Raw genomic sequence first — 13,450 nt, 5'->3', positions numbered from 1 at the left:
GCGGGACCTCACCACTCCACCCCTGACAGTCTATTACAGAGGCACCACCGAGAGCATAATCATGTCCTGCATCACTTGCTGGTTTGGAAACAGCAGGTCTGAGGAAAGACACAAACTGAACAGGATTGTGAAAACAGCAGGTGACAGCATCATAAATGATCCCTGCCATCTATCTCGCAGCCTGTTTTCTCACCTGCAGTCAGGAAGAAGGCAAAGAAGCATTTTATTCTGCTATAATGATTTTATTCTAAATGCTTCTTAACCATGTTTTATATGATCCAGATATTTTTAAGTACCAATGTTTATTTTATTTATTATTGTTTATTATGGTCCTCATATGTTGAGCTAAATGTTTATTTTCCCTAGGGCAAGCAGAAATGGTATTTAGTTTTTATGCACATAAAAATGATACAGTTCAAGTTCTTTCCCATATCTTCATAGTGTGACTGATTAAACACATCCGTCTGCAGCCACTACAGCTCTGCACATCAACCTTGTTCTTGAAAATCGGGGCGACGTGCAGAGCTGTAGTAAACAGCACTCCTCTTTCTTGCTACGAACCTTAATGTTAGCACAACGTAGTGAGATGTGGTGTAGGAATAAAAATGCATGTCCTTGCCTGTACAATCTCACACTTGTGATTTAACTAACAAATAAAAGTAGGAAAAATAAATGTACTGCACTTGGAGGCAGATAGAGAGCAATTGAAAAATGGATGAGCATCCATTTTTTTCTGTCACATAGCCAGTAATACTGCCAGGTAATCAGGACCGAGGTGAACAGAAAAAGCATCCAAATGGCAACAGCAAATAATTTCACTGGTGTGCGTACATCATACCAATTTATCAGGGAAGCAGGACAACATCCCAAACAGATGCATGCACCTACCCCATGTTATAATTTTCTTTCTTTTTTTATATCAGAGAAAAAGCGTTTTGTTTTTCTCCGGCATGTCATTCCAGTCCTCAGGCTACAAGAGCAGTCATTCTTCTCTGTGTAAAATCCAAGTGGTATGTGAAATGGGTTCAGACTTCCCATGTTTCAATTTATAACATAATGATTGAGCTTTGGGGGCAGCAACACAGTAAATTCAGTCAATACAATTTTATTTGCCAAGATGAGTAAAACCTCATTAAATCCCTGCTGAATTTGTCTGAAAGGACGAGAAATGTGGGCACATGGTTGCTATGTCATAAAATCAGTCGAGATGAGACCGAAGAGATATTGACTTTTCAATTGTATGGAAATGGGAAAAGCATAATGTAAGACTGAGAAATAATCAGAGCCTTTTCCCCTTACCCAAGACGAGTGCTCCTTCATCTGGTGCTGGTTGCTATGGGGACCATTAGCATGGCCACGCCAGAAGCAGCTTTGACAGAGCTGGTAGCCATGGCACTGTTGGCACCGATACCGGAAACCCATCATGCTCTCACTCCGGCAATAAGAACATTCCACCGGATGGAAGACTGAGTGGATAAACACGAAAACAAAGACACTTTCCTGTCAGAGTGGTGATGTCACTAATCTCAGAGCTACTTCTGTATTTGGTTTGTTTTAAATAATAAAAAAATTCAGATACTTTACGTATGTCAATTTTATGTTACCTTATACTCCACTATATTTACTTGAGAAATTAGTCAATGCTTTACAGATAAAGGACAATTAAAAATGATCTTCTGAGTTGACTCCACCACTTCTGTAACAACCAATAGCTAGAAAGTTGACACTATGACACATCTTTAAGACAGCCCACCTCCCCCGCCCCCTCATTAGCATATGAAACGTAGAGAGAAAATATTTTTATTCATTTGGAGAAATAAGCGACGGGAAAGTACATTTATAATTTATTTACACAATTTGTTGTCATGGTCTTGATTTTGGTCTTGGAGCCAAGCCAAGACTGGTTTCATGATTTCTTCTGGCTTTTCTTATAACAGGATTTCCTTGTTGGTTTTTTATGATATTTCACTCACTTTATAAAATGTTACCATGAGAGAAAATGTCTAAAAATAGTGAACTATTATTCCTTTCTCAAGCATCTCTTCTCAGTATTAAATTTGGTTTGGGAAAACTTACCATTTTCAACATTAGCAAGTCGGTGCATGAGCGGCAGCCACACAAGACACTGCGGGGGAGGATCTGCCATCAACACATCCAAAAATGTGTTCAGCATGATCTTCTTCTAGATACAAACACACACATGCATGCATTGAACAAGTGTAAAGCACTGAAAATTTTGAAAAAAGTAAAGGAGAAAACTGATTCAATATTCTCTTCCTACCTGCTGAGGGAAGCACGTCCGCACTGAGTGCTCCGTGTAGCCGAATGATGGGCCCTCGAACACGGCTGTGGGGAGTTTCAGCACCTCCCGAAGGAACTGATCAAACTTTGCAAACACCATGACGCCACTGGAGTCGGAGATCTGCGAGAAAATATCTGAGAAAGCAAATGTCACATTTTACTTTTGAGCAAAAACAGGATGCAAACCAGCACTTGACATTTATGTGAATGGAAACTATTGATCGTAGGTACACAGACTCAGCATTAACTTAATGCATTTAAAATAAATGAATACTGTATATATGTTGCAGCAGTGCCCCTGTGTGTTTAACTTGAGTAACTACATGCAGACCCTGGCATATGTAATTAACCAAAACATCAGCTTTTAAAAAAAGCAGTCAAAATTGTACTTACAGCGTAGTTTGTCAACAATCTTCCCTCCACACATTGTTGCCAGCATGGCTTTCATTGAGAAAACTGTCAACTTCCCATGGCTTTCACTGCAAGTGGAAAGCGTTATCAGTACAGTGAATACTTGGAAATAAAAATAAAGCATTCCAAGAAGCAGAAAGTTGAATTCAAAATGAATAAAATATACATTTGTTTATTAATTCTGCTCCTATAGTACTAGGAATTTATGGTTTTTATGCTTTTCATGCTTCTTTTTTTAATTTAACCTGAAGTTTTGTCATTTAAGAGGAAAAACTAACATTCAGGAGTACGAACAAAAATAAAATTGAAAAATATGACTGCAGTGTTGATTTTGCATCCTTTAGCATACAAAATGTGAAGAATCTTTAACTAAACCTTAAACTACGGTTGATCGTGGACGTACAAATGATTATTCACCTGCTTTATTAAGTTTCTATTCTTCTTATAAATCGTTTTAACTTGCCTAGCGAGACCAGCTTGTTTCGTCTGAGATTCATTTAGCTCTTGCTTCCGAGCAGAAGTAACAGAGTGGATGAAAGCTCTCCTGCCTAATTCAGTTTGGACCTGAGGGACAGATAGCAAAACTGCTTCCTGTGATTGCAGCAAGTCGTTTCCAAAAGTTTCACAGAGATACGGGAGCATGAATAATAACAGAGTGGGACCAGAATGGCTTTACAGATAAAAGTAAACCAATTGAATGGATCCCTGAATGGAGAGGGCAAGCAGCCAATCAATTTGAGTACACGAGGTACAATAATGAGAGAGTGCTTTATGGTCAATAATAAACCTCCCTGATTCAGGAAGCAGATATTAAGAGGAGGGACGTACCGTAAAACATCTCCAGGGTTACCAGACTTTGTCGACCGGTACAGGGTAGCTTATATGTTAACATTTTTGATTGATGAGCGGTTTAATATTTCAGTTAGTTAAATGTACATAGACAGGGTCCTTTAATAAAAGTAAATATGCTTGTATAATCTTAATTATTAGCTAGTTTAGAGTCTATTTGTTATCCTGACCCATACCCACCTAAAATCCTGATTTTGAACCTACTAGAAGTTAATAACATTTTACATTCTTCATCGATTGCTGGGTCATTGATACTCTGTCCTCTGCACCAATCTGTATTTCTGGGATTTCTGAAAACAAGATCCATGGACCGTCTAAGTGCCAGTAATGGTTTTACTGTATTTTGATTATGTTTGGAAATAACTCAGCCATGTATAAGTGTCTATTTAACATCCTGAAAGTTAAGCAGCTACAGGAAATGTTCTCCCCCGGTCTTTTTAATCACATACAACACAACACAAACCAGAAGGAGAACACTTGGAAGTGCCCAAGCAAATCTTTGGGAGGTGGCAGTCTTTCTGTTAGTGTGACAAATCACAGAGTCAGAAATGTGGATTTGTGAAGATTTATGGGTTGGAATTTTAAAACTGCACTTGATTAAAAAAAGGTTCAAAAAGAGCATTGTGCAAAAGTCCAGAGCCACCTCAGATTTCTATATATTTTGCTAGGAAGATGAGAAAAAGCTCCCGAAATTACTGATTTATTAGTGAGCTTGAAAGTCAGTATTTAATTTAACCACCTACATTCATCAACACAACCTGAACTCTCTTACTTGCCATTTCTTTAAGTAGTCGTCAAGAATAGTTCTCTTCCCACTTCCCGAAGGACATTCAAAGTTAAGTTCTTCTTTGGATGTTGGCTCCCTTTTGTTTAATTCTGTTGAGGTTTGGGCTCTGGGGAGGCCACTCCAAATGACTGATAGTTTTCCACTGTTTTTCTATCCAGGTATGCTTTTACTGCAGTGGCAAGGTTGGGATCATTGTCATGCTGAAAAATGAAGTTGTTGCTAATCAGATTATTTTAGATGGTATTGCATGGTGAATCAAAATCTGATGGTACTTTTCTACGTTCATAATTCCATCAATTTTGATAAGATCCCCCAAAACCACTGACTGAAATGCAAACTCAAACCATGACAGAGTCTGTACTGTGTTTTACAGATAGCTGCAGATACTTTTGTACCTGACCTCCTCCATATATACTAATCATATGAATCCAAGACCTGTTGCCACTGATTTTCATTCTGGTTCTTGTGTAATTTGGCACACCTCAGTCTTTTATCCTAGTTTCCCTTCCTTGACAGCCAACCTACCATTTCCAAACAGTGGATTATCTGCAGGCTCCAGTGTATCTCTCGGGTCCTGTGTAAGGTTTTTGATGGATTTTTTTTACTAGTTTTTTCTTCTATTAAGGGGATGACTTTCGACACCATTGGTCTGCTGTAGATCATTTTTAGAACTGTCACTTCTTCTCTTGAACTTCAATTGCTGAGATATTTGGGGTGGCGGGAAAAAAAATCCAACCAGCACAGTATTGTGATTTTTTGCATGGTGATACTGTATTAACCCAGGGACATGAAATATCAATATTTTTTGTTAAAAGAATGAAAATAAATAGAAAATAATAAATGAAAATACCCTGGGAATACTACTCAACTGCATGACCATCCTGAGATAATGTTAGCTGAACAAGTTTACACTAAATCCAACACTGGAAAAACACTTAGCTTGATAAAGTACGTAATTGCCAGCTTGACCCATTCAATAGCAGACTGACAACAGAATGATAGCAGGTGACACGGTTTATGTCACGGTCCTGGGTCAGTGACGCAGTGTTTTGTATTTTCAGTTATTATATAGTCTTTGATTTCATAATTTATCATTTCTGGTTTCTTGGTTTCTGTTCCTGTGCTCCTCCTGTGCTCCGTGTTCCCTGTGTCTCCTCAGTCAGTGCCAAGTCTGTATCTTTGTGATTCCTAATTCTTAAAGGTTTGTTGTGTATCTATGTTTAGTCATCTGTCTTCCCTGTCAGCCGTGTCCCCTTGTGAAGTCTGCGTTGTCTGCACCTGTCCTGTGTTTTGTTGATAAATAGTTATATTTTCTAGAGCTGATTTAGTGCTATTAGTGCAATTTAGGGTCTTTTTGTTCCCTCCTGTATGAGATATGCCAGGTTTTCAGCTAACAGCTCTTTGGGAATCACCTTGTTGGTGCAAAAATACTATTTTATTCCTGCCAAACAGTTTTATCTTTGGAATTTTTGGTAAATTCATCTAAAGAAATGAGAGCGATGAGTGGCTCAAGACTTTTCCACAGTACTGTATAGAGCATCATTTACACTTATTTCAAATAAGAAAAAGCTTTTTTTTAAGCAATGCATTTTATAAGCGATTAAGAATTGATTATTACTTAAAAACTGATTTGAAGCAACAATGTCAAATAGTTGATGGCTTCAGCTCCTCTTTTGTGACAATGTGAGGTTTCCACATGTTTTATATTAGTGGACTTGATCCAGTAATCTGTAGCCACTTTTTGTCTTTTTAACCTATTTATAAAAACTATTTACAGTTTATTGCAAAACTCATGTTGGATTCATCTTTGCTTGTTGTTCTGTTGAATTTTTTTTTTACTGCATACAGTAAATTTTCTTGCAGTCCTGCAGTTACACTTAACTTGAATTTGCTATTAGCCAGCAGATTCAAACCATGAACCATCTTGCTGTGAATCAACAGTGCTAACCACTGCTCCAATGTGCCACCCTCCTTTGGTAAATATTATCTTAAAAAGATCCTAAATAAGAGCTGTGCCTTTACTCTTTTGTTGTTTGTTGTTTCTATCCAAACAACACCACCTACAGACTAGACTACAGTATAGTACTTCTCTGTGTTGTGCACCTATTCCATACCTATCATATGTGGCCACCATGAAGTTGAGCAGGAGCCCAATGGACTGTTCCACATTGATCTGGTGGGTGGTGGGCAGCCGCTTGTTGAGCTGGTAGTAAATGGAAGACAGAATAGTCTCCAGTCGTGACACATTGATTTCAGCATTGTGGTCCAATGTGTTGAGCCCGTTGTCACGAAAGGCTTCGATCATGTTCCAGACATCCACCAGATGAACTGTGAGGGGGGATTGGCAAACAGACAGAATACAATCAATCAAGTCTGCATTCATGTTCAAACAAATGTTTCTGCTGGTGTTATAACGGCTGAAAAGAGGTGACATTTTTTTCTTACGGTTACATCTCTTCTGCACAAACCGAAGTTTGCAGGCAGTCCTATAAGTTGACAGTCTGATGACATCAAAGTTTTGAGCTCCTGAAAAATAAGAGAAACGCAGTCTCAAAAAATCATCTATACCTGACAAATGTAATCTGATATCAAAGTAAAAATATCACTTAAAGCTTTTTGAATGTTTATTTAATCAGTGATACGCTCTGTGTGGGAGGAATTACACGCGAGGGACCATGCATGTTTGTGCATTACATGAGATAGTGAAAAGACATCTCTCGCAGTCGACTCCACTCACTCATTTCCATGAAGAGCTGTCTCTTCTCCACCATGGCCTTGCCTCGTTTACTGCCTTCCTCGATCATTCTGTGGCACATCAAACACCAGTGCATGCAGCACTTACTCTTACTGTGCTTACTGCACAGCAGCATAGTAATAAATGCAACACACAACTCATTTCAGTGTCAGAAGTCATAGAGATAGGACTAAGAAGGATTTGAATGAACTACACTTCTTGCATACAACTAAAGAAAATGCAGATATATACAGAACTGATGATTTTTGTGGATAAAATGGAATAGAAAAGAATCTGGTGTTCAAGTCTAAATTACATTTACCAGTGGAGGACACACAGTAAGTGATCCATTATGTGGCTATAATGAATTATTGAAACACTCAGATGAACCCTTGAATATGGCTGTGCCAGCAGGAAGTTTGCAATTTACCCTCTGCACAAAGGACAGCGTTAGTCATCAATATAACCTTGGTCAACTATATAGATGATTTTGCTTTGAAATTTCACTTGTTTATTACTAGTCCATTCCCTATTACCGAGAAGGGACAGAGAACTGAAAAGAAATTATATATACATTATACTGAGAGTGTGCTTGGTAAAAGAATAGCCGTGTCAGAACTGTGACTTTTATTAAAGAGTTTAACACTGTCCGAATGATGTTACTTCCTTCATTAGGTATATAAGGAAAAATAAAAAAATATATCCTTTCACATTTGTAGGTTTAATATGAAGCTACAATCAGGTGCCAAATAGCTTAGCTTAGTATAAAGATTTGAAAATGTGGAAATTGTTTGCTCTCCAGCTTCTAAAACTCACATAATTACCAGAATAGGTTGTAGTTTAGGGTGGGTTACATAAGGGATATTTATATATAGTATTCCAGTATTTCTGCATAGACAGTTTTACCAGTTTCTGGCTATACTAGCTTACCAATGTGAGAATGTTATAGATCACTTACGCAATCTAACTCTTGGGGGAAGTGGAAATAACTAGAGATGCGCCAACTGACCAACAAGAGACCAGAATCAGCTGATTTCCAGTGTTCTTTGCCCAGACAGGTGACCAGCCAGTCAGCCTCATGTACATATATGGCTTAGTATGGGCTAGACCACAATGGCATAGGCAAACAGTCATATACTGTAAAATAAATCGCCACAAAATGGAACAACAAATTTAATAAGACACTTAAATCCCCCTCACCAAGCTGAACATGGATATTTTAAAAAGGTAGCAAAGGCAAAATGGCTAAAGCTATCAGTATCAGCCTCGGTATGAGCAATGAAAGAGTAAGTGTAACTTACTGCAGTTTGGCAAAATTATTCAATCTTATCAATTCTTTACTAGTGAAAATAAATTTTGCATTAAAGAAAAGTATGCTGTCTATTGCAGTTCTTAGAAAGAAAATCTCAAGAAGCCAAGGAAATTGCAATCTCTACAAATCTTTTAAAATATGACGACAAAATCTATTTAGCTCTAAACTCACGAGCATGTAAATATTTCTCAGTGCCCCCAAATAATTATCTGATACCAAAGAAGAGATCCCTATTGAACAGCTTTAACTGTTGCTGCCTGATTGAACTTCACTGTTGACTCTGTTGTGCATTTTCAAACAGGATTCACTGCTGGTGTATGTTTTCTTCTCAGCTCAGCAGGGAAAGAAAAGCCCCCTTTGAAACAACACAGGTTTCATTACTTCATTCACTTCTTTCTCTGTACTATTTTTCAAAAGCATCTCCATGGCTTTTAATATTGTGATTCCAGTCACTTCTTTACAGTGTCACTTCTCTCAAACACAGGACAATTTAATTTACCGTTACCACCAATTCTTTTGCACTTGTTTTCTTATCTGACAAAAATAATTTACCGTGAAGACAATTTGCACATGGACACCGTATCCTTTCCTGCTTACCAAGCGCTTATATGACATGCTTTACATGTGACATATTATATCACACTGATTTTAAAAGTACTTACCTGCCGCACACTGTATGTCAACAAAGTGAAGCCTTAAACGTTGACCCTGTGAAAAAAAAAAAACAAATTGAAAAAGGTTAGCGAGGGTGTCTTGATATTGACTCTACGCCACCATTACTACGAGAGATGAGCTATTTCATGCTGACAAAATGTAGTAGACTTTTAAATAAGTAATTAACACCTCCCTTGTCTACCTCCTTCAAGGACTTATTAACTCTCACTTTCTGCTTTTCTTACCCCCCCCCCCATCGCCTCCTGCAGAGATACTGGTGAGCCAGCTAGGGAGCACTCCAGTGCCTGTGGTCTGTGCAAATGATAATTCTCTATGACATCCCGCTCAGCAGTGACTGCATCCTGTGGGCTAATGACACCGACTGAGCTGCAAAGGAACCACTTAATGATGACGGACACAGAGCACATTAGGGATAGCCAATAAGCCATTAGCACTGGGTGTCCCTGGGACCAAGGACTCAAGAGTATCCCAAACATGTTTAGATTACTTGCTTGTTCTCATGGTGAATTGAGGGCGTTCAGCTGATCAGCAAACCATAGAAGCCAAGGTTCGAAGTGTGTAGACAAGAAGCCCCCCCCCCCCCCTTTTTTTATTTTGCTTTCACTTCTATCCAACCTTGTTTTAGACAGACTGATCTCTAGTGTTATGACAGAGCCTATTTCCAGTCACAAACTCGCACCTCTCCCTTGTCTTGAACATTACTCTGTGCTGCTTACAAGAGCCAGCAAAGATTTTTAAAGGGGATGCTTCATTGAAATTAAGTTTTAAATAATAGATATTAATATAATAAGAGCCACATCTAAAGACTATTCTCAACATCAAACAATCTGCTGATATTTTTCTCAAATGTTCAATCAATATTTTTGCCATACGACAGCTTTGGGCGATATCTTTAACTACAGCCTGGCTTTCTAACAAGCAAAACCTCCCACTTCCTAAACAGCGGGTTGAGTAAAGCAGAAAATCCAGTTGTGGGAATCTGATGTTTGCTTGAAAAACCAAACGAAATGTCAGATTTTTTCCAAATAATTAATTTTTTTGAGCAACTGAATGACTCATCTTCAGCTCTTTGACAACAACCACTCGTTTCACAAGCAGCAAAACCACTCTGTGCAATAGTCAAAAATCAGCTTCAGTGCTTATAAACCCCATCACATGCCTTTGGAGCTGGCAAAGCATGGTAGTTTGGATAAAGTCAGACCAATTATATATCATAATTGTGATTCTAAATAGAGAAGAAAAAAGAGCTTTGGGGGCATTTTTAGAGCAGATATGTCAAAGAGGCACGGCTGCCCTTTGGCGAAATGGTTAAAAAACATTTGTTATGCAGTGGAAGACCCAGCAGAGACATGTCAGCAAAATATCACAATGGTTCATTGTAAATAAATTCCCCCTATGAGGTAACTGCTGAAATTCATGAGTATGCAACAAGGGTTGCACACTGGCAGTTCGTGTTCACAGACGTGTAATCAGAGCCTGTAAGCAGATGACAGTTTAACGGTTAAGTTGATTATTTGATGGAAGTTTTTAATAATTCATGCCAAAATAAATTCAGCACATTCAGATCACAGTCGGTGTGATCACTGTTTCACCGGTCCCGATCAATGGGATTTCTGGCTAGTGCCATTTATTCATTTCCCCATAAACAATCACAAGCTCGTAATAATTTGGATGTCAGATGCTTGCAGTGAAGTCAGACTGTGTAGTAATCATCACAGGCCTGGAAAGGTGCATTTTACTGTAACCGCACCTTCAGCTCCAAGGTAATGACAACATCCTTTGACGCGAGTCAACATAAGGACTCGGTTACTGCAGTATCTCTCCGCCGCTGATATCATTCACTTCTCCCTTTCTACGAGCCTTAATTCTAACGCTGAGAGGCACCGCAACACTTAAAAATCACTTCTAAAGCGACGGCAGAGCATCAACGCAGCCATGTTGCTGATTTAACCGACTATTTACCTTATTTCCGCAGTGGGGAATGTGTGTCGTGATGTCCATACATTTATTTTTTATTTTTTTAATTTGTATTTTTTTGGTTAACAAACAATGACAATTCTGCATTTCTTCAAATCCTACTGGTGTCTCCACAGCCAAGTAAGATACATGGCGGGGAATTGGCCTTTACCGGAGGAAAATCGCGCAGGTTGCGTTTAGAGCATCATCATCATCGGTGGCAGCAGCAGCAGCATCAGATAGGGAGGATGTAAGTGGCTATGGGCGAATAAGGGGGATATTTCCTCCGTGCTGGACAGCCCCACTTCTCACCTTTAATAAATCCACGCGTTTCCCCTGATGTTAAAGCTGTCCGGGCGATGAGAAACAGCTCGGACCATCCATCGTCGTTTTTCAAGCCCCTCTCCCGTCTCATCCGACTTCAGTCTTCGCAACTGCGGTTGTAGCCGCACACAGAAACGTAGAGGCGCCCTGCTCCGCTCGGCATCGTCAGCGACCCAGCGGCAGAGGACAGTAGATACAAGCAGGCACGAAGATGCCATGCGCGACCAACTACTAGTACACTTTACGCATGTGCGCACGCACGCTGGTTAAAGGCGCACTACTATTATTAATACCGCTGTTACTCTGAAATATAATCCCCAATATTATACACTGAATAGGAAGAAGCACAGAATTCATTTAGACTCATTTAAAGGGATACTGCAGCAGTTTGGGACTTTCATAAAGAGGGGAAAGAAAGAGATGTGGCCGGCGCAAATACTTTCTAAACGACCGGAAAAGTATCATGACTTTCTAGTTGTCTGGAGAACCAAGCTCCATAACTCCTGGGCTCTACATTTCCCATAATGCAGCTCAACAGCGTCATAGAGCGTTCCTGTTCTTTATTCAACAACTGGACTCTTCTGGATAATATACTAACCCCAAATGTTTTTAAATATTAAATTAAATATAGTTTATTTTTTGAAGCCATTTAATGAAAATAATACCCCCTCCCCAACTGTGACAGTGTGGTGACCTCATATAAAAACATGTATCCCTCCTAAGGGCAGAGATCTTTAGGAGACACCCCACCACATTTCTTTTTTACATTTTTCTAAGGCAGTCAGGGATAACTCAGTTACAGTAATCAGGGTTATTATGTCAAACTTTGGAGCAACAGAATTTTTTTGTGAGACTGGCCCATGGAGGGGTCGTAACATTATTGTGCTTTAAAAAAAAAAAATATATATATATATATATATATATATATATATATATATATATAAATTATAAATAGTACCAAAGAAAAAAAATACAATAAAATGAAGATGCAGTCAAAGAAGAAACTTTTTCCATTATTATTTATTCATAATATTCTATTACTTTGATAAAATACACTTTGTTTACAAGTTCTGATTACTATATTACATTCACCTGGAGTTTTAAATGGAGACAAAATGACACTGACATTAAAGAAATTCACCTAGTGTCAAACATGACATTAAAAGAAGAAGGGACAAAAAGTGGAGACCCCCCCCCTTCCCTTCTTCCAGCCATTTTCTTGTGCTCTACACATCCAAATGCACACACACAGTTAGCCTTAGTATTGATTGGGACTGCTGTTGGACTCATGTTTCAGTCATCATTAACCAAAATTTCAGCTGCCTTTAGGATTGAGAATGATTGTTGTTAATATTTTTTTGCAGTGCAATCCAGTCCAGCAGGACTCTAACATCACTTTCAACCAAATATGACATAAATGTTTAATGGGGATCAAAAATGAGAATAAAAAAAGACATCTGTATCACTAATTCAAACATCATTATGTCATTAATAAGTGAAATTTCTATGCCTTGTGAAACTCCTGCTAGATTCTAGCCCTCAAAAACAACTTTCCACAAGACACACCCACCAAATAAAAAATAAAACTATATTAATTGAATGACTTTTAAATGGTGCATTAAAACATTATCTTTTCATAAAGTGATGATGCAAATAGACAAGTAAAAGCTACACTTTAGACAACATCTTCATTGAAAAATATAGACCAATGGATTCACTAAAAAACCTGGACCATACAGAATATCAGATACCTGGACTATTTGAAAAGTGATTATTCTGCACGGTGGTCTGTCCAGCCTAGAAAAAAAAACACTATAGGAAAGAACGGGACAGCCAATATATTAATATAGTAAATACCCTGTTGATTTGTCAAAAACAATTAGCAAATAGATCTTTTATATTAAAATATATTAATTAAAATATATTACTTTGATTAACTAGTCAGACATTTAAAAACAACTTCTGATTATTTTTTGTTTTCTTTAAGGTGACTTTGGCATACTACCTTGGAAATAATTGCTATAAAAGAGGTCATGTTTTGTACCTCCAGGAGATTCTAAAATATAGTAGATGTGTCAATATTTGTAACCAGCAAAAACAC

At 38.2% G+C, this 13,450-nt stretch overlaps 1 protein-coding gene across 5 annotated transcripts in view; it reads right to left on the bottom strand.

Moving 5' to 3' along the window:
* Positions 1-11,560, bottom strand: part of dtnbb (dystrobrevin, beta b) — a 37,652-nt gene extending 26,092 nt beyond the window's left edge. For 2 of the 5 annotated variants that reach the window (XM_040041991.1, XM_040041993.1), the window contains exons 1-9: positions 11,338-11,559; positions 9,057-9,102; positions 7,086-7,153; positions 6,794-6,874; positions 6,463-6,676; positions 2,695-2,780; positions 2,282-2,436; positions 2,077-2,182; positions 1,300-1,466 (exon numbers count right to left, since the gene is read on the bottom strand). In XM_040041991.1, the coding sequence (XP_039897925.1) occupies positions 1,300-1,466; positions 2,077-2,182; positions 2,282-2,436; positions 2,695-2,780; positions 6,463-6,676; positions 6,794-6,874; positions 7,086-7,152 (876 nt within the window). In that variant the 5' untranslated portion in view covers position 7,153; positions 9,057-9,102; positions 11,338-11,559. Of the gene's footprint in view, positions 1-1,299; positions 1,467-2,076; positions 2,183-2,281; positions 2,437-2,694; positions 2,781-6,462; positions 6,677-6,793; positions 6,875-7,085; positions 7,154-9,056; positions 9,103-11,337 lie in introns of all 5 variants that reach the window. The other 3 variants (XM_040041994.1, XM_040041995.1, XM_040041992.1) reach the window with 2 other exon arrangements.
* Positions 11,561-13,450: the final 1,890 nt, after the last annotated feature.

Source organism: Simochromis diagramma, unplaced genomic scaffold (genome assembly GCF_900408965.1).
Source record: "Simochromis diagramma unplaced genomic scaffold, fSimDia1.1 OVJJ01000304.1, whole genome shotgun sequence".
NCBI lineage: Eukaryota > Metazoa > Chordata > Actinopteri > Cichliformes > Cichlidae > Simochromis > Simochromis diagramma.
This window is presented reverse-complemented; position numbering and strand designations above follow the sequence as displayed.